General features: G+C 54.1%; 1 protein-coding gene across 4 annotated transcripts in view; it reads right to left on the bottom strand.

Annotated features, from left to right (window-relative positions):
* RGS12 (regulator of G protein signaling 12) overlaps positions 1–23775 on the bottom strand; it is a 119491-nt gene that overhangs the window by 41407 nt on the left and 54309 nt on the right. For all 4 annotated transcript variants that reach the window (XM_043906053.1, XM_043906052.1, XM_043906055.1 and 1 more), the window contains one exon: positions 11078–11099. In XM_043906053.1, coding sequence (XP_043761988.1) covers positions 11078–11099 — 22 coding nt within the window. The remainder of the gene's footprint in view (positions 1–11077; positions 11100–23775) is intronic.

The raw sequence follows: 23775 nt of genomic DNA, 5'->3' as shown, positions 1-23775 counted from the left end.
CCTTCTATTTGCCATAAAGTGACAAATGTAAAATGTAACTGTGTGTAATTACTTAATCACCCGGCTGTCAGATACACTGCTTTCTAGATGTGTTACCTACATTTTATAAATCCACCCCAGCCAAGGCGGCGTCCCAGGTCATGAGTGAGGGTGCCCTGCGCGTGTGCCCCGAGCTCCCGTGGCTGGTGGGGATCACCACGCACACACTGCCCTGTCCAGGAGGGGCTGGCGCTGCCCTGACGAGGGGGACGGAGCCTGGAGCACTCAGGACGGAGCCTGCACACACAGGAAGCAACCCCGGGAGCCCAGGAACAGCAAAGCTGGGAGCTGCAGACTTCGTGCTCCCAGAACCCGCCCGGGGTTGTGAGATTTCTGAGTCCCCACTGGTTCTGGCTGAACACCTGGCCTTCGAAGGAGACTCCACATGTGTCTGCCGTAAGTAGTGGGGCTAAGCTTAGAGTGAATGCTACTTTAGATCTGTCCTTTGAAAAAGCCTGAAACAAGCCTCAAAGGGATCAAGCCAATCCCCAAGTGGCCTGACAGCCAGTTAAAGCAAACCCCAACACTCTTCAAGGGAAGATAACAAAATCGAGCACCCACTCAAAAATCACTAGCCAAGGAATGATACAGAAATGAGATCCACGCCCAGGGGAAAAATCAGTCAGCAGAACGGACCCAGGAAGGACAACAAGGATGAGTCAGCAGATACAGACTTGAAGACACTCTGAGATGCTGCAAAGGGTGCCCAAGAGTTTGAAAGAAAGCATGAACATATGAGGAGAGAAGTGAAGGGTTACATAAGGTCAGAGAGGGACTGCTAGAAATAGAAAACAAACCTCTGAAGTGAGACTCCACAGGAGGAAACTAATGGCATATTAAACACTGTAGAAGAAATCGGTGAACTCAGAGAGCAAAAGAAACTATGAGACACGAAGCATATGGAGAAGAAAAAAGGCTGAAAATGAGCAAGCCCCAGTGGCCCGCAGGAAAAGCCCACGTCCCCAAAGCGGGAGAGGAATGAACAATCTCTGACCCTCAATGCACCCCAAATGGCAGGCACACAAGACCCACCCACAACTCTTCATAATTAAGTTGCTAAAGTCAGCAAGAAAAAGAAAACCTTACAGGTAGAGAAGGTAGGCCCAGAGGCATCCACTTCTCTCCTCATAACCTACACAAAAGCGCCTACAGAGAGCCCTTAAGACAAGCCACTGAGCCCTCCCCAACCTCAGGATCAGCTTTTAGACCTCTTCCCCTCAATGACTTGGGCAAGTCAGATTTTCAACCCAATCTATATAACACTATATAGATTGTATAGATAATATAATCTATATAATACTTTCAGCAACTCTCAGCAACTCTATACATATTTTCTTGAGGATGAATCTAAAAAAAAAGTCAGACCATGTTGAAGGTTCTTGGGTAGAAACTTTCACGCATTTAAACCTATATTAATTATCTTACTAAACTCTTCACTGAAGTAGAACATGTGCCCCAAAAGGACACAGACCCTGAGTGAACACTCACGTAAGGGGGAGCTCGGGCTGCGTGTGCTGGGAAGGGCTGCAGGGCCACCGCTGCCGATGGACACACAGCCACTAAGCCGTCCTCACACTGCTCTTCAAGCTGCGGCTTCCTAGGAGACGCCACCCCTTGGGAATCAAACGGACCATCCCTTGGAGAGGAAGGACACACCTGCGTCCAGGTAGGGCCTCTGAGGGCGCACGCAGAGTGGACAGGAGGGACACAGAGGGGACCACCTCCACGGTGACCGCAGCGCCGCGCATGAAAGGTCTCAGGCAGACACACCCAAACGTTAGCCGGCGTGGCTTCTGGGGCAAAGGTATGAGGTCACTGCCTTACGACTTATGAACTTCTGTGTGCTTAGAACAGTATAAATAATTACTAATAAAAACTCTCTAGCAGAACTGGAAAGAAATAAGTACATTGCAAAGAATCTTGGCAGAAATCAAGACTCCATGCTTCTAAAAACGAAAATCTAAGTCTGACTCGTGTTTACAAAATACATAGTACTTCAAACCCTATAAATACACGATGTTACTCTGGGTATAATTTTTAGGTTCAAAGCAAACCGTAAGGAATGTGACATATTAAACCAAAATAAAGACGTCTGCTTTAAACAACCCCTCTCACACAGCAAATTACAAATTACCATTCCATCTCTACTATTTAGCAAACATTTTTGAAAATGAGCAATTAGGCTGCACTGTTTTTCCGATGAGGAAAATATGAGTTCACCAGAATTCTACACAAATCCTACCCTGGCACGACCCTGAAACCTTTACATTCCTCTTTATCTTTTGCAGTGTGGCTGCTGCTGCTGCTAAGTCGCTTCAGTCATGTCCAACTCTGTGCGACCCCAAAGACGGCAGCCCACCAGGCTGCCCCGTCCCTGGGATTCTCCAGGCAACAACATTGGAGTGGGTTTTGGCAGTGCTGGGGAATGCAAATTCATTTGCAAAAGCACGAGAGGCTGTAGCACCTGACATTTTGAAGAAGGGGGCAGTTTATCTCCCTCAGTTATTAACAGGCATGCAGGCCTCGCTGCCAGGCCCACCGCGAGAGGCCAGGGAGCGGTCTGACCACAGGGCTCCCTGCTGCCCGCCACCCACCAGGCAGGGGAGGAGGTGCCCGGAGTGAAGACGCAGACGCAGACAGAGACTCCAGCCTGCGCGCTTCCCTCCAGGCGGGGCCCCGCTGCACGCGGTGTCACTGGGCTGGGGGACAGGCGGCCCACCAAGGGGCTGCCGGGGGAGTCGGCTCTTCCCAGCGAATGACCAAAGGCAAGAGGAGCTTCTCTGTGTGTTGACTTAGGTTCTCACACGGGATGCTGTTAAGGGAGTGGCCCTCTACCCCAACACCTGAAACAACGAGCCCCTTCTGGAGACCACAGTCTGCTGTGAATGTAAGCGCAGGCAGGCCGGCTGGAGGGCTGGGACCGGACTTGGGTGGGTGGCGGGAAGCACCCCCACCCTGGAGGTGGGGCACGGAGACCCCTGGTCAGATCTGACCCAGATTCTGCTCAGCACGGTTCCCTGGGTGTCCAGCAGGTCATGGAGGGGGCAGAACCCCGGTAGACAGGGCCAGGCACCCGGGCCCCTGAGCGGGGTGCAGCCGCGGCCCGGCGTGTACAAGCTCTTGGGAGAGGACCTGGGCCCCGAACGTGCTCTGCCAGCCCGGGACACACCACGCAGCTCCTGGAGGAGCGGGAGGACAGGAGGAACGGAAGCGCCGCTCGTGCCCACCCACTGTCCTCTTTCGCTTCCTACTGAAGGTCATTTCAAGACAAGACCCAACAAAGCAGCAGCCGGCAGCCCCCCCAGGTGACTGCAGGCACCTGAGGAAGTGCCAGACTGCTTCCTGGCGGCAGCACCGCCGGGCCGGAGCGGAGGGGCTACAGAGCAGCCACCGACCTAGCAAAACAACCAACACGGAGGGCACGGTCTGAGGCCATTAGCCTCAAACAAGAAAAAGAGAAAAAAAAAAAAAAAGAGAAAAGGGGGAAAAGCCAAGAAAAGGTAAAACATAAGAAGGTTTTGACAGGCTCTGTGTCTGACCCACCCCTGAGGTGGGCAGGTGTCCTGGGGAAGCAAGTTGCACCAACAAAATCCTAAGCATTCTAATCAAGGCAGGCGAACAGGGACAAGTCAAGGACACACCCTCATGCGTAAAGCCGGCTGGTGCGGAGGGTGTTGGCTGAGGCAGGAAAGACGGGAGCTCAGCACTGTGCTCTCTGGGCTCAAGAATCTCTGTGCCAGAAAGCACGGTGACGGGGCGGGGGACCTACTCACATCCATGGATGCGGGGGTGGGCTGACAGACAAGTAATGGACGGGTGGGTGGGTCAGTGGATGGGTGGACGGGTGGATGGATGGATATATGGGTAAGTGGATGAACAGTGGATGGAGGGATGAATAAGTGGGTGGATGAATGGGTGGATAACTGGATGGATGGGTAAGTGGATGGATGGATGGATGGAGGGAGGGAAGAATAAGTGGATGGATGGGTGAATGGATGGATGGATAAGTGGATGGATGGATAGATAGGTAAGTGGACAGATTGATGGATGAGTAAGTGGATGGACGGATGGATGCGTACGTAGATGGATAGATGGATGGGTGAGCCAATAGATAAAGGAAGGTATATAATATGCAAAAAGCAAACATGAAGTCTGGTCTGGAAGAAAACATAGCCTAAAGAACTTTAGAAACTTTTAAAGAGACAGGAATACCAGACCACCTTACCTGTCTCCTGAGAAACCTATATGTGGGTCAAGAAGCAACATTTAGAACTGAACATGGATCAATGGACTGGCTCAAAATTGGGAAAGGAGTATGACAAGGCTGTATATTGTCACCCTGCTTATTTAACTTCTATGCCAAGTACATCATGCAAAATGCTGGGATGGATGAATCAAAAGCTGGAATCAAGATTTCTGGGAGAAATATCAATAACCTCAGATATGTAGATGATATCACTTTAATGGCAGAAAGAGGAACTAAAGAGCCTCTTGAAGAGGGTGAAAGAGGAAAGTGAAAAAACTGGCTTAAAACGTAACATTCAAAAAACTAAGAACATGGCATCCAGTCCCATCACTTCATGCAAATAGAAGGGAGGAAAGTGTATTAAAAAGATAGCATATTAAAAAGGAGAGACATCAATTTTTGTCAACAAAATTCTGTCTCGTCAAAGCTATGGTTTGTCCCATAGTCATGTATGGATGTGAGAGCTGGACCATAAAGAAGGCTGAGCACCAAAGAATTCATGCTTTTGAACTGTGGTGTTGGAGAAGACTCTAGAGAGCCCCTTGGACTGTAAGGAGATCAAACAAGCCAATCCTAAAGGAAGTCAGTCCTGACTATTCATTGGAAGGATTGATGCTGAAGCTGAAGCTACAATACTTTAGCTACCTGATATGAAGAGCCAACTCATGGGAAAGACCTTGATGCAAGGAAAGATTGAGGACAGGAGGAGAAGGGGATGACAGAGGATGAGATGGTTGGATGGCATCACCTACTCGATGGACATGAACTTGAGTGAACTCTGGGAGATAGTGAAGGACAGGAGAGCCTGGTGAGCTGCAGCCCAGGGGCTACAAAGGGTCAGACACGGCTTAGCAGCTGAACGACAGTGAGAGAGAGAAAGGGGAAAATGCAGAGATGATGAAACAAAGTGAGGACAAAATCAATATTATTGCAAAATGACTAAAAAGTTAAAAAAAAAAAGAGGCAAGGCGTGTCTGAAAAGTCAAACTAATGACACAGAAAAAAACGTCTACAACAGAATTGCCTTTGAATACAGCTGACATACTTTCCGAAAGAAGCAGAAGGGAACACAACACTCCCAGGCTCTTAGAAACTGGCCTGGGATGGGGAACAACAATAAAGAAGCTGAGGGTCCGAACTGCTTCATGGTGGTAGTGTGGTCAGGATTCCTTCTGAAGGTTTGCAAACCTATCTGAAGAAAGATTAGCATCCAAAATACACAAGGAACTCATACAATTCAATAACAAAAACCCAAATAATCAGGTTAAAAATGAGCAAAAAACCTGAGTTGAACATATACTTTGACAAACAAGACATACAAATGGCCGACACGCACATGAAGAGACGCTCAACGTCAGTAATCTCGAGGAAATGCAAACCAAACCACAACGAGGCGGCACCTCATGCCCATTAGTGGGCAGCCGTGTCTGCTATCGGGTGGACAAGAGACAAGTGCTGAAGGGGTGACCCTCCTGCACGGCTGGTGGGAACAGACATGGGTGCAGCCGCTGTGGAAAACAGCATGGAAGCTCCTCAAAAACATTAAAACTCAAACGACTATGTGATCCAGAAATTCCATCCCTGGGTATTCACCCAAATGAAACAGAATCTCAAAAGATATCTATATCACCACGTTCACTGCAACATTACTCACAATAGTCAACATACAGAAACAACTTCAGTGCCACAGATGAATGGATGAGGAAATTACGGCATCATATAACATCCTATTCCAATACTCCATTAAAGGAACATTATTCAGTCTTAAAAAAGACTGGAATCCTGCCTGTGCAACAGCATAGACGACTCTGGAGGACATGCTAAAATACAGCCCTGACACAGAAGGATGAATACTGCACGCTCTCCTGTCTGTGTGGAAACTACAACACTCAAATTCATTAAGTAGGGGGCAGGACGGCGGTGGCCAGGGGCTGGGGGCGGGGGAGGTGGGAGATGCAGGTCGAGGGATCAGAGTTTCAGCTGTGAGAGGAGGACCTGCCGCATAGTGGCTACAATTAACCGCGGCGTTTTGTACACTTGTCTGCAAAGACGGTCGGCCTCCGTGGGCCCGCGTCACACACAGGTACCGTGTGCGGTAGCAAGGGTGCTAATGAGCTTCACTGCGGTGATTCTGCCATGTGTATGTATATCAACATCTCACATCATATACCTAAACCACAATTCTTTATCAACTATACCCCAATAAAGCTGGAAAAGAAGCAAAATAAAACCACCTTTAAAAGGGGAAAAGAAAGCCTTGTGCAGGAAGAGGCTGCTGGGATCAAGGGTGAGTCAGGATGACACGCACGGGCGGGCACAGAGCAGGAGGCAGGGCGCTGAGCTCACTCACAGCCTGCTTCTCTGAGGGCATCTCACAGCCCAGGTTTACGACAGGATCCTGGTCACTGAAAGTACTGTCGGCTTAACCCGACACACTCAGCCGCTCTCCACACGGACCACAACCACCAGTGGTCCTAACCAGCTAGCACAAGGCTCCGCCACCAGTTACAAAGGAACGAACCTACACATGCTGCCCCCAGGCCCCAGCCCCTCCCCGCACCTGAGCCCCAGGACCGCGCCGGCTCAGGCCAGGCCCAGCTCATGGAGCCAACACTGGCGCCCCTCGCTGGGCGACACCCCGGGCTGGGCGGCCAGGCTCCTCGGCTGCAGGGGACACGGAGCCCCACTGTGCGGCCTTCTCAGCCTCTTCTAACCTGCCAGCCCCTTCCTCGCTCCCCATGTTTCACCAAAGCTGAGGTCCGTTGGAAAGAGGCAGATGGAGAAGAGCAGGACAGAGGGTACACACAAACTCAAAGAATGTCTCCGTTCAGAAAACAAACAAGAATTAGAGGACGCACATCTTTGGCCTCAGGTACTATTTCTGATTTCTAAAGGCCCAGTTTCTGTTAGAACAGTAAGCAGAAATGTTACAAAGTACTGCTGATTTGTTTATGGCAGGGAGCTTACAATCTACATTGAAACTATTTGTCCGTTAATCAGAGGTGGTAAACTGCCGCTTCTGGAGAAAGACAAAGGAAACTACAGGTGTCCCCGTGGAAGCTGGCTGCTCGGGTCCCCCACCTTGGAAGCCGGAACATCACCAGAGGGTGGGCTACACCCCGCAAGTCCAGTGGACACGTCTGCTGCTGCATTTACAGAACGGAATCTACCGAGCTTGCCTGGTTTTTTAAGAGGATGTTACTAAGAAGGCCGCCACCCTAACAGCCTAGCGCAGGTCTTACTGAGCCCCCAGGCCCTGGCTGCGGCTGCCACACGGTAAACACCTTCACGCCACGTTCACTCGACAGACACCTCCTGTGACTGCTGAGCTGGGGGCCGAGGACAGCCCTGACCCCACCTCACAGAGGTCTCCATCCCCGGGTGGAGGGAGCAAACAGTGACACCGACAAACCATCAGAACGTCAGGACCTCGTCAGCAGTGTCAGAAGGGGCCGAAGCTGGGCTGACCCTCAAGCGAGGGCTGGGTGGTCAGCACAGCGCTCTGCGGGGGCTGCCCCCGGCCGGGGAGACACTGGCAGCAGACGGAGCTGTGTGGGGCCACCGAAGCCCCCGTGTGTCTGAGCGCCCAGTGGAGGCCTGGGGAGGAAGCCTGCCCACCCGGAGGGCAGCACCCAGGTCAGCGGTGAGGAGGGCTGAACGGGGGAAGGAAGTAGGAGGCGCCAGGCTGCAGAGACGGAGAAAGGTGGGGAGAGCCTGGGACCAGTGTGCCTGGAGGTCGGAAGGTCAGGCCGGCGTCTCCGCAGCAGCCAGAGAAGACCCGCCGTGTGGACGTGTCCCCAGGAGCCAGAGTCACGTCCCCAGGGTCACAGCCGACCTGTGCCTGCAGATGGGCGCATCCACGCAAAAGCTCCCGAAAGCCCCCAACTGCCCAGCCTCAAGGGGCAGGTCCAGGGACGGCAGGGACAGTCCGGCCCTTCCAGGAAGTGGGAGAGGGGTGGGAGGGGCATCCTGGCAAAGCCGCTCAGTCCAAAGTAGGAAAAGAAAGAAGAAAACAGGAGAATGAACTTCTACTACAACAAGGCTGCCTTGTGCTAAAGCCCAGGTCCAAGGGCTGCTAGGCTCCCTCCCCCCAACGCGGGAAGGCCTTACACCTCCTCGCAAGCTTCTGCCTGTTCAGCTGCTGGGGCCTCTGTCCCAAAGCTGGGGGCGGCAGTGTGAATACACGTTTGGATGATTCGCCACAAGACAGATCTTTGCATTTTTAAACCTCTCTCAAGTGCTAGAATGTTCTTCCTGCTCTTGAGGCAGAATCTGCCTCCTTGACTCAGCCCAGGTCCTGGTCTGCCCTCCACAGAGACTGACCTCTAACCCTCCTCACAGGGTGGTCTCGGGCTTTGGGCCCCTCTCCTGAGAAAGTGAAGACACATTTCCGGTTGACAAAGACTGCAAACACAGCATTGTCCAACCTCCTTAAAATAAAGCCACAAAACTAACTATATGGGAAGAACAGACACAGTAAAACTTAACGTGTGAAATGAGTCCAACAGGTAAGTCAGTTCAATGATCTTACCGACAAGGTTAACTGATCACAAAATATTAAGTGCTGACTTATTGGTCACCCACAGCAGGCGGGGTGACTAGGTGGGGACCATCCCAGCCTGTGGGAAGGCCGCTCCCCAAAGCCGGCTCCTGAGTCAGCGGAGGATGTACTTCCCACGGCAACTGTGTGTTCCTGAAGCTCCAGGTCCCGGAGCCGGAATCTCCTGCTCGGCATGAACGGGAGATGTCTCTGTGTGGAGACACGTTCCAAGCTCCCACCTGGATCCTCTCACCAGCCCCCGACCGCACGGGGAAAGGCGACCCCAAGAAGCAGGTGTCAGGAAGCGGAGGGTCCAGGGAGGGGCCAGGAAGCTCGGGTGAGAGAGGGAGACCCCAGAGCCTGACCCCAGCCCCCTAACTCGCTGTCTGTGGGGCCCTCTTCTGCCGGCTGCTTTTACCTGCAAAGATGGCAGAATATATTTAATAATACATACCTCCTAGGACTAACATGCCAAATAAATGAGATCACTTTTTCTCCTTATTTATGATCAGAAAAGAAACTAAAAGTGGAAAATAATAAAAGTGGGGAATAACTCATCAGAACACATGCACTTGTCTGTCACCTGCAGCCCCTGAAACTGAAGGCGTGCTCATGAAACAGTGACCTTGCCCCTGTCCTGCTCTCTACAGAGGGGCTCACGAAGCGGGGGCCACCCCGAGTGGCACTGGGCCTGGGGTACGGAGAGAATGACAGTGGGAAGGGGAGCCCCCGCAGGGCGGGGCGCCGCTGCCACCAGCCGGGACCCCACTTCCTTACAGAGGACATGGGGCCGTGAGTCTGGGGCTTCCACACTGGGGAAGTTTAGCTTTCCAAAAATTGTAAAATGCAGTATATAATAAAATGGTATGGGGTTCCTGCATCTACTACTGACAGAAGAAAATTTAACAGATGAATAAAGCTTAACATGTATGATTAAATTGAACATATTAAATAAACTTCTCAAACGAATAAGTTTTCTGCAGAAATGAATGGCTTCCACCAGGAAAGCTAAGTGAGCACACAGGAGAAAGGCTAACGTGAACAGAATACTGTAGAAACCACTCACTGTTATCCTGGGTTTGGTTACAGGTCCTATTTCCTTCCATTAAGGAAGTTTTTCCCACTCCTAGCTTAAGGTGATTAAATGACAAGATTATCACTGTACATAAGACAGGTTAACATAATTTCTTTAACTAGAAAAAAAAATTTGTGAACACAACCTTTAGGACCCATCTGGTCTCAGCTTCAGGTTTCAGCGCGTTGCTCATACTTCCCACAGCTGGACGGACCCCGACGGGCAGAGGGTGACTGGTGGCTCTCCGTGGTGGCTCTGCGCCCACCCGCCTTCCTCCCACCAGCCTCCGTTTCTAAGGTCCACGACTGAAGTCAGCAGTTGTTGGACAACAGAAACCCAGAAAACTTGGTTTCTCTTCAGCTCACAATAAAGAGGGTAACCCTGACCCCAGGACCCCCCAGCTCTGGCACTTCTTGGCCCCTCCGGTTAGCACATCAATGAAAATAAAATGCTGATACATTTTGACAAACTGTAAGATTCAACGGTCAACAGACAGAATAGAATCGTTAAAAACACGTAAAAAGAAACAAACCTGTGAGCATAAGGGCTTTTACGAGTGCTGTAAGGAACAAGGAACCTTCGGGAGAAACCCTCCAAGTCAGCCTGGAGAGTTTTTAAGAACTCACTGAGCCCAAGGGATAAGGGTTACATCAGAGGAATCACTTAAGTGAAACAGGAAGTCTCTGGCCACCTCCTTTCAGGTCAGTCCTAGTAAAAGAATCCCCTGAACGGAATCACTTAAAGGCAGAAAGAAAGCTTTTTCCTCTTTGTCCCACAGGTTCCAATCATCTACTGAACTTTTCCTAAGAATCAGAAATTCAGCCACTGAGCGTCTCGCCGAACTTCCAGAGCCACCCCAGTCTGGCGAGCGCTCTGAAGCCTGGCTCGCTGGTCGAGAAGCTGCTCCGCCGCGCGGGCGGCAGGCCTTTACTTGCCCCCACGGGATACGTGGGGACGAGCCCAGACGCTGTCAAGACACCGCACCAACAGACTGCTCCCCAAACATGGTCGTGGGCCGGGGGTGACGGCCCCCCAGCGGGCCCAGGGGAACCACCCCCAACCCCGCAGAGGTGGAAATGACAAGAAAACATCAGAGTGAGTCAACAGCAAATACACTCCACATTTGAAAACTTCGTTAAAAATAATAAAAAAATAGACATTAGAAATTGTGACTTACCACCGTCGGACACAGTTGCGGACTGAAAGAAAAGAGAGAGAGACATGAGTTAACTGGGCCTCATGACCGGTCAGAAAACAGCACGTCCACGTGAGGAGCGAAGCCAGCCTCTGGCCAAGCCCGTTCTGGGAGCAGGTGCCCGGGCACGCCGCCTCCTGGGCCGTGGCCCTCCGCTTCCTGGGTGAGCCCCGCCCCGCCCCCGGGCCAGGACGCGGGCCGGGCGACCGTCCCCTTCCTCCCTGGAGAACAGATCCCGTCACGCCCCACACCGCAGGCTTCGTAACAGCCTCTGAACAGCCTTAGAGGTCGGGCTGACCAGCCTGGGCTTGAGTCTGCCAGGCACACCCGAGTCCAGGAGGCAGGCCTGCCCTCCGTCCATCCAGGGTGAGGCGCGGCCCGGGGCACATGGCAGTCCTGCTCCGCGCTTTCAACCCAGGCCCACCCGGGGGTAGATCCGCCTCAGTGGTGGTGGCTGAGGGGGGCCGACCTGCAGCCAGCCTGGACCTCTGAGCCAGCCACCCTGGGCAGGCAGGTGGGGACAAGCCAGGCCTGGAGGGAGGAGGTGGTGGAGGGAGGTCCTGGGACAACAGGCAGGGTCCCGAGAGCTCCAAGCAATTGAGCAAATTCTTTGACGGGATGACTGAGCAAGTCCTCCTGAGGACGCAGTTCTGAGGCTAGGGAGGGGCCCTGGGGCTGTGGAGGGAGGGGCTTCAGAGAAGTCAGGAGAGGGGAAGGGGCCTGGGGAGGCAGCACAGACACCAGGGAGCCTCCCCGCAGGAAGGGAGTGGGTTCAGCACCTCTGTGATGAGTCCTGGTCACAGCCCAGGCACAGCCCGGCGGGCCAGAGGCAGCCAGGGCCCCAAGGCAGCCACACAGGGCCCACAGGCCTTAGGGCAGCCAGCATCCCAAGCATCTTGGCCCCCGAGTCGCGCCCTGAGAAGAAGCCCGCTGCAGAAGCCCCGGGCCTTGCACGCCTTCCTCTCTGCAGAGCAAGGGGAGACCAGAGAGCCGGGCGTGGAGAGTGACGGGGAGCCCCTTCCCAGGCCCGGGGCCTCCCCAGTCAGCTGGGGGCACGTCTCAAGACCCCCAAGGCCAAGAGCAAACAGGTGGGGAGGAGGTGCCAGACCAGTGCTTCCAGGGACAGCCCCCCACCCAGGGGCAAAAGCAGGTGTCTGTGGCCAAATTGTGAAAAGAGTGATCCATATCAACTGCACACCCTATACACTGTTTGGCCTCCCGTCCACAGTCCAGCGCCCCCCAACCCCCGACCTGGAAGACGGGGGCCCCCACCTCCTGGGGCTCACCCCTGCCCAGCCCAGTGAGCCGCCCTCCTCCCCCAGGGGGCTGTCCTCTAGGATCCTGCCCTAGGATCGGGTTCATCACGGCTTCACACCATCTTGAGTCCTGGGTCACAAACACTCTGCTACTGCATCCTGGTACCTTATCAAGATATTTTTCAACAGTAAAAGCACAGGCTATGGTGGATCCAGCTTTTAAACCTTCACCTTGCCAGGCAGGCAGCAAAGAGCAGACCCCAGGGAGCCTGCAGCCCCCGCACAGCGGGATCTGTTCTTGCTGGAGAAGCAGGGGGGTCCCCACCCCAGGGTGGACGAGGGCTCGCGGATGCTGTCCTCCTACCCATGTTCACCACAAGTCACCTATGATCCTGGGGAAATTAAATAATATTGCAGGCAAATCACTCCTTGAGATTGTGAGAGGAAACTCTGCAAGGCCATACACAAAAGCAGAAATACCATCAATAATAACTTCTGAAAAGCAAGTCAGAAAACGCAAAATCCATCAATGTGAAGGACGTGGTTCACTCCCTGTATGGTCACAACTAAAACTGAAGCCTCAGGCTTTAGCAGACTATAGACAAAATGCAGTAAAAAATGTATACACACATCCCCCAAATGCACTGAAACTCAAGATCCCGGAGAGAGGCATGTCCCTGAGGCCGAGAAGGTAGCCGGTGAGCGCAGGCTGCCCATGGGGAGGCTGGGCTGGCTGGGCAGCGGGGACAGGGCCAGCAGGGCGGGCTCGCGGCTGCAGAGACTCCGGTGGGGGGCCCTCTGGTGCAGGGTGAGCAGATCCAGGTAAAGGCCCCCAAACATGCCTTAGAGCAGCTTTTGATTGACAGAAACACTGTGAAGCCAGCACAGAAACAAACCTGCTTTCTAACACAACACTGCTCGAAAGGAAGCAAGGGGCCCCGAGGGAGGAGCGGGGAGGGGACGGAGCACCACAGGGCTGAGGGGTGCGTCCCCTCACTTGGACGCTCCCGGGGTGAAGAGCCCAGCTCCACAGCCACAAACACAAACCTTCTGGGAAGAAGCGGCCCTGCAAGGCCCACAGGAGTTCCCAGAGCATGAGCCCACCTAGAGGTGAGCTCAAAAATCCCCCAAGCCCAGGGGAAACCCCCTGAGAAAGAACCAGCAGAAACAGCAAGGCACAGAATCTCAGATACTGGAGAGGTCTAATGCAGATGTCAAGTGACTATGAAACTGTGAGGACACAAAGGTTTCAATAAAAAAGGGAGAAGCAGGGTGGTAGATTTAAAAATAATACTATAGGAGGATTGACAATGAAATCTACAATTGTTGAAACTGCAGAGAGGTACTCTGTAGAGAGGTTACCAGAGATCGGGGACAGAAGAGAAAATCTGGGAACTGAAAGACCGACCTGAAAGAAATGCCCTGACAGCATTTCTGCGCCTCAGCGCAGAGGCGGCTGAGAGGAGCAGCCAGGCCACGGGCGAAGCTGCTCTGAGGACGTGCGCCCCGTGCCTCGGGCCCACCCCCACCCCGTCCCGGGACTCCTCCAGGACACCCACCAGGAAGACGCATCCTGGTCCAAACCTCAGTTGTTCAGTATTTTCCAGGAGGGGCTCAGAATCTGTAAGACACAGCTTCAGATGACGTACTTCCTTCCCTTTCTGAACTTTGGGCAACTGTGCCGAGAGGACTTCCGAGCTCTTGGCACCTGAGGAGTCACAGCTGGTGGGCCTTGTGTGTGTGTGTGGGGGGGGGGCGGTGGTGTGTGTGTTGTGTACTGTGGTGTCTGTGTGTGTGTGGTGTGTGTGGTGTGTGTGTGGGTGGTGTCTCTGTGTGGTGTTTATGTGTGTGTGGTGTGTGTGTGGTGTTTATCTGTGTGTAGTGTGTGTGCTGTGTGTGTGTGCTGGCGGGGGTGTGGGGGAGGGTGTGAGTGGGGTGTGTGTGTGTAGGGTGTCTGTGTGCTGTGTGTGTGGTGTTTATCTGTGTGTGGTGTGTGTGTGGTATGTGTGGCGTGTGTGTGGTGTCTGTTGTGTGTGGTGTGTGTGTGTATGTCGTGTGTGTCTGTGGTGTATGTGTGGTGTGTGTGTGGTGTGTCTGGTGTGGTGTGTGGTGTGTGTGTGTATAGTGTGTCTGGTGTGGTGTGTGTGTGTGTGGTGTGTCTGGTGTGGTGTGTGGTGTGTGTGGTATGTGGTGTGTGTGGTTTGTCTGGTGTGGTGTGTGGTGTGTGTGTGTGTGTGTGTGTGTGGTGTGGTGTGTGTGTGTGTGATGTGCGGTGTCTGGTATATGTGTGGTGTGTGTGGTGTGTGTGTGGTGTGCGTGGTATGTGTGTGTGGTGTGTGTGTGGTGTGTGTGGTGTGTGGCGTGTGTGTGGTGTGTGTGGTGTGTGTAGTGTGTGTGTGGTGTGTGGTGTGTGTAGTGTGTGGTATGCGGTGTGTGGGGTGTGTGGTGTGTGGTGTGTGGTGTGTGTGTGGTGTGTGTGATATGTGGTGTATTTGGTGTGTGGTGTGTGTGTGGTGTATGGTGTGTGTGGTGTGTGTGGTGTGTGTGCGGTGTGTGCTGTGTGCAGTGTGTGGTGTGTGTTGTGTGTGGTGTGTGTGGTGTGGTGTGTGGTGTGTGGTGTGTGTGGTCTGTGTGTGGTCTGTGTGGTGTGGTGTGTGGCGAGTGGTGTGTGTGTGGTGTGTGGGGTATGTGTGTGTGTGGTGTGTGTGGTGTGTGTGTGGCATGTGTGTGGCGTGTGTGGTGTGTGTGTGTGGTGTGTGGCATGTGTGGTGTATGTCTGTGGTGTGTGTGTGTGGTGTGTGGCGTGTGTGGTGTGTGTGTGGTGTGTGTGGTGTGTGTCTGTGGTGTGTGTGTGTGTGGTGTGTGTGTGTGGTGTGTGTGGCGTGTGTGTATGGTGTGTGTGTGTGGTATGTGTGTAGTGTGTGTGTGGTGTGTGGTGTGTGTGGTGTGTGTATATTTGTGGTGTGTGGTATGTGTGTGTTCTGTGTGTGTATGGTGTGTGTGTGGTGTGTGGTGTGTGTGTGGTGTGTGCAGTGTGTGGTGTGTGTGGTGTGGTGTGTGGTGTGTGTGGTGTATGTGGTGTGGTGTGTGGCGTGTGGCGTGTGTGTGGTGTGTGTGATGTGTGGCGTGTGTGTGGTGTGTGTCTGTGTAGTGTGTGGTGTGTGGTATGTATGGTAAGTGTGGTGTGTGTGTGGTGTATGTATGGTGTGTGTGATGTGTGTCTGTGTGGTGTGTGTGTGTGGTGTGTGTGTGGTGTGTGGTGGGTGTGTGGTGTGTGTGTGTATGGTGTGTGGTGTGTGTGTGTGGCATGTGTATGATGTGTGTGTAGTGTGTGTGTGGTGTGTGGTGTGTGTGTGGTGTGTGTATATTTGTGGTGTGTGGTGTGTGTGGTGTGTGTGGTGTGTGGTGTGTGTGTGGTGTCTGGTGTGTGTGGTGTGTGTGGTGTGTGTGTTGTATGTGTGTGTGGTGTGTGTGGTGTGTGGTGTGTGTGTGGTGTGTGGTGTGTGTGTGTGGTGTCTGTTGTGTGTGGTGTGTGTGGTGTGTGTGTGTATGTGGTGTGTGTGTGTGGTGTGTGTGTGGTGTGGTGTGTGTGTGTGGCGTTTGTGTGGTGTCTGTTGTGTGTGGTGTGTGTGGTGTGTGTGGTGTGTGTGTGGTGTCTGTGTGTATGGTGTGTGGTGTGTGTGTGTGTGGTGTGTGGTGTGTGTGTGTGGTGTGTGTGTGGTGTCTATTGTGTGTGCTGTGTGGTGTGTGTGTGTGGTGTGTGGTGTGTGTGTGGTGTCTGTTGTGTGTGGTGTGTGTGGTGTCTGTTGTGTGTGGTGTGTGTGTAGTGTCTGTGTGTGTGGTGTGTGGTGTGTGTGGTGTGTGTGGTGTGTGTGGTGTGTGTGTGTGGTGTGTGGTGTGTGATGTGTGGTGTGTGTGTGGTATGTGTGTGGTGTCTGTTGTGTGTGGTGTGTGGTGTGTGTGTGTGGCATGTGTGTGGCATGTGTGTGGTGTCTGTTGTGTGTGGTGTGTGGTGTGTGTGTGGCATGTGGTGTGTGTGTGTGATGTGTGGTGTGTGTGTGTTGTGTGTGTGGTGTCTGTTGTGTGTGGTGTGTGTGGTGTGTTGTGTGTGGTGTGTGTGTAGTGTCTGTTGTGTGGTGTGTGTGTGTGTGTCTGTTGTGTGTGTGGTGTGTTTGTTGTGTGTGGTGTGTGGTGTGTGCGGTGTGTGGTGTCTGATGTGTGGTGTGGTGTGTGTGTGTGTGTATGTGATGTGTGGTGTGTGGTGTGTGTGGTGTGGTGTGTGGTGTCTGTTGTGTGTGTGGTGTGTGGTGTGTGCGGTGTGTGGTGTGTGGTGTGGTGTGTGTGGTCTGTGTGTGGTGTGTGTGGTGTGGTGTGTGGTGTGTGTGGTGTATGTGGTGTGGTGTGTAGCGTGTGGCGTGTGTGTGGTGTGTGTGATGTGTGGCGTGTGTGTGGTGTGTGTCTGTGTGGTGTGTGGTATGTGTGGTATGTGTGGTGTGTGTGTGGTGTGTGTATGGTGTGTGTGATGTGTGTCTGTGTGGTGTGTGTGTGTGGTGTGTGGTGTGTGTTGTATGTGTGTGTGGTGTGTGTGGTGTGTGTGTGTGGTGTCTGTTGTGTGTGGTGTGTGTGTTGTATGTGTGTGTGGTGTGTGGTGTGTGTGTGGTGTCTGTTGTGTGTGGTGTGTGGTGCGTGTGTTGTATGTGTGTGTGGTGTGTGTGGTGTGTGGTGTGTGTGTGGTGTGTGGTGTGTGTGTGTGGTGTCTGTTGTGTGTGGTGTGTGTGGTATGTGTGTGTGGTGTGTGGTGTGTGTGTGGTGTGGTGTGTGTGTGTGGCGTGTGTGTGGTGTCTGTTGTGTGTGGTGTGTGTGGTGTGTGTGGTGTCTGTGTGTATGGTGTGTGGTGTGTGTGTTGTGTGTGGTGTGTGGTGTGTGTGTGTGGTGTCTGTTGTGTGTGGTGTGTGGTGTGTGTGTGGTGTGGTGTGTGTGTGTGGCGTGTGTGTGGTGTCTGTTGTGTGTGGTGTGTGTGGTGTGTGTGGTGTCTGTGTGTATGGTGTGTGGTGTGTGTGTTGTGTGTGGTGTGGTGTGTGTGTGTGTGGTGTGTGTGGTGTGTGTGGTGTGTGTGTGGTGTGTGGTGTGTGGTGTGTGTGGTGTGTGTGATGTGTGGTGTGTGTGTGGTATGTGTGTGTGGTGTCTGTTGTGTGTGGTGTGTGTGTGGCATGTGTGTGGTGTCTGTTGTGTGTGGTGTGTGGTATGTGTGTGGCGTGTGGTGTGTGTGTGTGATGTATGGTGTGTGTGTGGTGTGTGTGTGGTGTGTTGTGTGTGGTGTGTGTGTAGTGTCTGTTGTGTGTGGTGTGTGTGTGGTATGTTGTGTCTGGTGTGTGTGTGTGTCTGTGTTGTGTGTGGTGTGTCTGTTGTGTGTGGTGTGTGGTGTGTGGTGTCTGATGTGTGGTGTGGTGTGTGTGTGTGTGTGTGTGTGTGTATGTATGGTATGTGGTGTGTGTGGTGTGGTGTGTGGTGTCTGTTGTGTGTGTGGTGTGTGATGTGTCTGTTGTGTGTGGTGTGTGGTGTGTGTGGTGTGTGTGGTATCTGTTGTGTGTGTTGTGTGTGGTGTCTGTTGTGTGTGGTGTGGTGTGTATGTGTGTGGTGTGTGGTGTGTGTGTGTGTGGTGTGTGTGGTGTGGTGTGTGGTGTCTGTTGTGTGTGGTGTGTGGTGTGTGTGGTATCTGTTGTGTGTGTTGTGTGTGGTGTCTGTTATGTGTGGTGTGGTGTGTATATGTGTGGTGTGTGGTGTGTGTGTGGTGTGTGTGTGGTGTGGTGTGTGGTGTCTGTTTTGTGGTGTGTGTGTGGTGTGTGGTGTCTGTTGTGTGTGGTGTGTGGTGTGTGTGGTATGTGTGTGGTGTCTGTTATGTGTGGTGTGGTGTGTGTGTGTGTATGTGATGTGTGGTGTGTGTGTGGTGTCTGTTGTGTGTGTTGTGTGTGTGTGTGTGCACTGAGGGTCCCCCCGCAGCGCTGCCAGGCCTGCCCACCCTGGCCTCCGCCCAGGGCCCCTGAGGAGAGGCAGGCTCCCGGGGCGGCTCTGACAGGATCCCCGGGAAGGCCGGCGGGAAGCAGCGGCACAGCCCTCCTTGCCGTCTCCCCCGTCTGCTCACGACCTGTCAACCTGCTGACTGTCTGCGCCCCCGTCAGACACGAACCGGACGGAAAACCAGGGAGACACGCCGTGCCATCCCCTGGACGGAAAACCACGGCGTCCTCCAGCTCACACTCCTGGAGAAGCAGGTGAGGACTTCCGACCAGACCACCTGCCGTCCGGTACCGGCTCTGTCCACAGGCACACACCGGGAAGGGGCGGCCGGGCCACCCTGAACTGCCATCTGACGCCCGGAAGGGGCCCTGCGTCCCTCGTCGGCGCCTGACCCCCGGCCCTCCTGAGAAGGCACAGGAGCAGGCTACGGAGCGCGCACGGGGCTCTGTGTATATATATATATATATTATATATTATAATGTATTATAACCAGAGCTGAGGCTGAAAGGGGTGACACGGGGCCGCAAAGGTGACGGGCGCTGTCGTGGGGGGTAGGTGGCCAGCGCTCCATGTAGGGGCAGACGCGGAGGTGCAGGCAGGCAGCTTGCCGCAACAGCTGGGGGAACAGTGAACCCCCAAATCGTTCTATTGGCCTTGGGGCTGACATGCCCAATTCTGACCAAATCACCTTTTTCAAGCCTAGCTTGCAACAGTTCAGCACTTCTGAAATGAGGCACCCCCAAATTTCTTGGCATTCTTAAACAAAAAACTTTACATGCCTGTGTTCTGATAGCCAGCATAATCTGTATTAATGACGTGTTTTCACCAGCCTGTCCTTCTTGCGTTCTTCCCACATTCTCATGTTGGCATGCTATTCTTATAACAAGTGCAGCCACAAAAAAAGAGAAAAAAGCCACCAGCTAAAAGGTCGGAGAAAGTGAGCATTTTTCTGTACTCCAGATTTAAACACAAACCATAACTAAACAGCTCTAAAAAGGTCTGCTGCTCCCCAAGCCTGGAGTTTACACTAACATAAATATATTTGTTTCTAAACATTTTAAAGTATTTATTTTAGATAAGTAATTTAAGTTCAAACAATTTCTATTCCTCAGGTCAGCCCAACAGTTCAGTGCTAACTGATTGGGATTTATTCCCAGCAGGACATTCATCTGGACCACACACAGGCGTGGATATTTCATTCTGAATTAACGTTTTGAAAGTTGATTTCCATGAAGAATGCTGATTCTGATTTATCAAGGCTGATTCTGTCAGTAACATTGAACAATAGCAGTTATTAGACTATATCATTTCATAATTACTTAGTATACAGGAATACAAAGTTATAAACATTTTCACTTTTGAGCCAACGAAAAAATTTCCTACCTTGGGCATAAGAAATATTAAACAACCATCTCTGACTCTTAAATAAGAGGCAAAGGCCTGCAACTTGCCCAACGGTATCAAACATTTTGAGAAAAAGAAAAGAAATTCAAACAATTCCAGTGGGAAAAAACCTTAAGAATTCAGCAATCCAATCTGCATCTAACTTATATTCATTTCGCCTTTTAAAGCTTTGCTCATCTAAGTTTTAAGGCGACTCCCTGCTGGACAGACCACAGAAGAGAGCAGGGCACGGGGTGGGGGGACCCCTGGGAAGACCCCAGGGGTGGGACAGAGGGCCACTGAACAGGGGGGCCCTTGTGCTGGTCCCACCCAGGTGCCCGCCTGCCCTCTGCACCTCGAGCGCAGGGGTCTTCCCACTCAGCTGCGACCCTCTAAGTTTAAGTTCAGTTGCTCAGTTGTGCCCGACTCTTTGAGACCCCATGGATTCTATACTACCAGGCTCCTCCGTCCATGGGATTTTCCAGGCAAGAGTACTGGAGTGGGTTGCCATTTCCTTCTCCCTCTGAAAGTGAAAGTGAAGTCGCTCAGTCATGTCCGACTCTTTGCGACCCCATGGACTGTAGCCTAAACCAGGCTCCTCCGTCTATGTGATTTTCCAGGCAAGAATACTGGAGTGGGTTGCCATTTCCTTCTCCCTCTAAGGAGCCGTCAAATCAATTCAGTGGGTCATAAGCAGCGTTTGCGGGAAAAATGGGATAAGACATAATAGAACAACATGAAACGCTCACGTGCAGGCCAAGAAGAGGTGCTCAGTTCAAACCCTGACCTCCACAGAGGGTCCCCGTGACCCCGAGGCCGGGGCGACAACAGAAGCACGGGTGTGTTCAGCGCTGCCCAGCGACAGACGGGGCGGCCGGACGCAGGGCGGCACGGGGACGGGCAGGGAGCCTGTGGTCAGAAGGGCAGGGCCCAGCTCAGAACAGGCTCTGAGCCTCTCCTCTGTGTGTGTGTGTGTGTGTGTGTGTGTGTGTCCCAAAGAGCTCTTCAAGCCCCAGTAAAATCAAGAGAATGAAAACCCACAGTCACAGCATTTTCCTAAGAATTTAACAGCTAGCATTTCTGCCCTGCCCTTGGAAAAGCCCCAGATCACTCATCACAAAACCTTTAAAAGTCCAGAGGCACACGGACGAGGTGGCAAGCGGGCGCCACATGAACACTGCGGGCTGGGGGCAGCATCTGACCTTACACAAGGAACCTCTGGCCTTCCTGCTACATCAAGACAGAGACCTTCCCCACCAGCTGGCCCGGCTGCAGGAAGACCCGCACCTCCACTGCGTGGGCAGGGCGGGCGTCACAGAGGGCACGTCCCCACAGACAGCTGGACGCCCACAACCCAAGCCAGCATACACACTGGCCCGGCGGGTGAGCTGGCACCAGGCATAGCCTCGGACAGACCCGTGCACCAGAAGCGCCTTCTGCATCAACAGCCATTGACTGAGCCAGAGCCCAGGCCCCCTGGCCCAGCTTCACAACACGCTTTCTCATGAAGGCCGAGACCCAGCCATGGGGCGGGGGGGTGGTCCTGGGTCAGGGCCGCAGGAAGTGGGGGGACTGCTGGGACAGCTTCCACTTCCTCAGCCAAGCCCAGGCTCCTCCAGACACGGGGCGCCTACCACTGCAAACCTGCCACCCGGGCACTCCTGCCAGGGCTGGAAACCAACCCAGCAAGTTAAGGGCCCACCATCCGGGGCGGGCACCCCAAAGCGGATGGCACGGAATTAGGGTCCCCAGGGCCCCAGGCAGGAGGGCAGGCAGGCGAGGAGTGTGAGCTCAGATGGACTCAGAGGGTTTCAGAGGGTCAAGCCCAGGGGCCTGCTGACCTCCGGGCTCCAGGGTCGGGCCTGAGGCAGGAGCGGGGGCTCGTCCTCGTCTCGGGGTCTGCAGATAGGGGTGGGAAACGCGGCCTCGGTGGCAGCTGGGATGCAACTGCCGGAGGAGGTGAGCCCGGCCTCCACGTCTGCCCAGAGAACTGCTGTGGGCTGGAGGGGAGAAAGGAGCCGCCCGTAGGCACGCGAGGAGACCAGAGGCACGACAGCGCGGTCTCCACAAGAGTGACGCAGGGAGAGCCCAGCTCAGGGTGACCAGCCTCCGAGAGAGAAAAGGGAAGATGTGGAGAAAGGGGAAGACCACGGCCTCCCTCAGCCTTCCTCTCACAGGGACGACGGCGACCAGAGCCTTAAAAGGTAAAGGCGTCTGTCTGTGCAGCCCACAGACCAAGGGGCAAAGCGGCCAGTCCAGACAGACGGACGTCCCTCCCCGGGCAGCTCTGGGGTGAAGAGGCCTGGGGTGGGCGGGCCCGAGCCGCTGGGGCGCCCCGACCACTGGGGTGCCCGCTGGAGCAGCCCCCTGACCCGCAGCCCCGGCTCTCTGCCCAGCGCTGCCCAGAAAGGGCCCCAGGCCACCCGAAAGAGACACTGGTCCCGCTCCTCACGTGCAGCCTTCTGGTTCCACGTGCTGCCCAGAGCCCAGCGCACAGAAGTAATCTGCCAGGGAGGGCCACACAGGCTCGTCACGTCCACCCTCGCACAGACCACCACCACGCGACGTGGCACAACTGTCTTCACGCCCAGGACCCCCAGGACTGACTGACCTTCGGCCCGACCCGGCCACCCGAGTGGGCGCCCCAGGGGCTCGGACGTCTCCGCCCGGCGGGCACGGAGGATGCTGACTGCGGGCCCCGTGAGAGCAGACTGGGGTCAGGGCACAGAGGGCAGTGCCCAGGCGGTGCCTTGGGGCCCAGATCTCGAGAGGGGGGCCTGCTCCCGCACCCCAGGGCCAGTGCGAAACCTGCCCAGCGGCAGTGGTGACCCAGGGTCCCTGAACTCAACAGCCCTGCACGGCGCGGGCTCAGGTCCGACAGCTCGGGCCGGGCGAGTTCCATCCCCGCCTCCTGGACGGCAGTCCGGCCACAGCGCGGACGGCCACGGCCCCAACCCAGCAAGCTGGTCAGACGCGGCAGGGGGCTCTAAGGGGTCCACAGAGAAAGCCCACCTAAGCTCTCTTTCTTCCTGCAATAAATCCTCTTGACCCGAGGCTGGACCAGCACATCCCCCCCGCCCCGCGCAGTGGTTGAAATATGGTGGATCGCTTGGGACTGGCAAATGGGCGGGTCCTAGAGTCCAAAGTCTGCTCCGCTGGACCTCATGCCTACGAGATGGGGGCACCAACGGGCCAACGGCAATGAGAGCCTCGGGTCACAACCCGAGAGCATCTCAAGTGGTCCTGGGAGATGCCTCCTCTCAAGGCCTGCAGGTCCTCCTCTCCAAGGTGAAAGACGCTTTCGAGACACAGTCCTTCACAGTCACGGCTTTCCTTGAGGGCCTCAGAGCGCCCGAGACACCCCCGCTGTGACAACGGACAGTCTGAGGCTCAGAGCCGTCAAGGGCAGGGGGCCCTCCCACACGGCCACCGCAGACCACTGCCCTCCACCTCGAGACTTCTCTCTCAAGGACTGAGCTGGAGGCCACAGCACTTTCTGCCCCCTGCCCCTCACCCGCGGGCAGAGCCAGCCAGCCCCTCAGGACTGCTCACCACCCACCACCTTCCTGCAATTTTTTGTTGCTTAAAAACAGGACCACACCAACCAGACTCGTTCACACCCACCGTGAACAACTTCTTCGCTGGGTTGAGCACTTGCAAAATTTCAAAATGAATCCAAAGAAGGCAGATTTCTAGTGATTTTTTTTTCACTCAAAAAAACAACCTTCTCTAAAACTTGCCTCTATACACTAAGGGAATGGAAATGCAGCCTACACGTAATACAAACTAGTAACTGGTTAACCGGTACGTGCACTGCACACGGGATTTCCGAAGTTCACGTTCCAGAGAGACAGGAGTGGACAGACGAGCCCAGGACTGCTCCTGCGGGGCCGGCCAGAGGCAGCATGCAGCAGGCACGCCCGTAAACATCAAAGCGGCTCCCGAGCTTTATTAGCACAGGGAGTTCTCCAAATACAGACGGAGTATTTTTAAAATCCATTAAAACCTGCCCTTCCTTCATAG

The sequence above is a fragment of the Cervus elaphus genome, chromosome 6, assembly GCF_910594005.1.
Source record: "Cervus elaphus chromosome 6, mCerEla1.1, whole genome shotgun sequence".
In the NCBI taxonomy this organism is placed as follows: domain Eukaryota; kingdom Metazoa; phylum Chordata; class Mammalia; order Artiodactyla; family Cervidae; genus Cervus; species Cervus elaphus.
The sequence above is the reverse complement of the archived record's forward strand: the minus strand, read 5'-3'. Positions and strand labels throughout refer to the sequence as shown.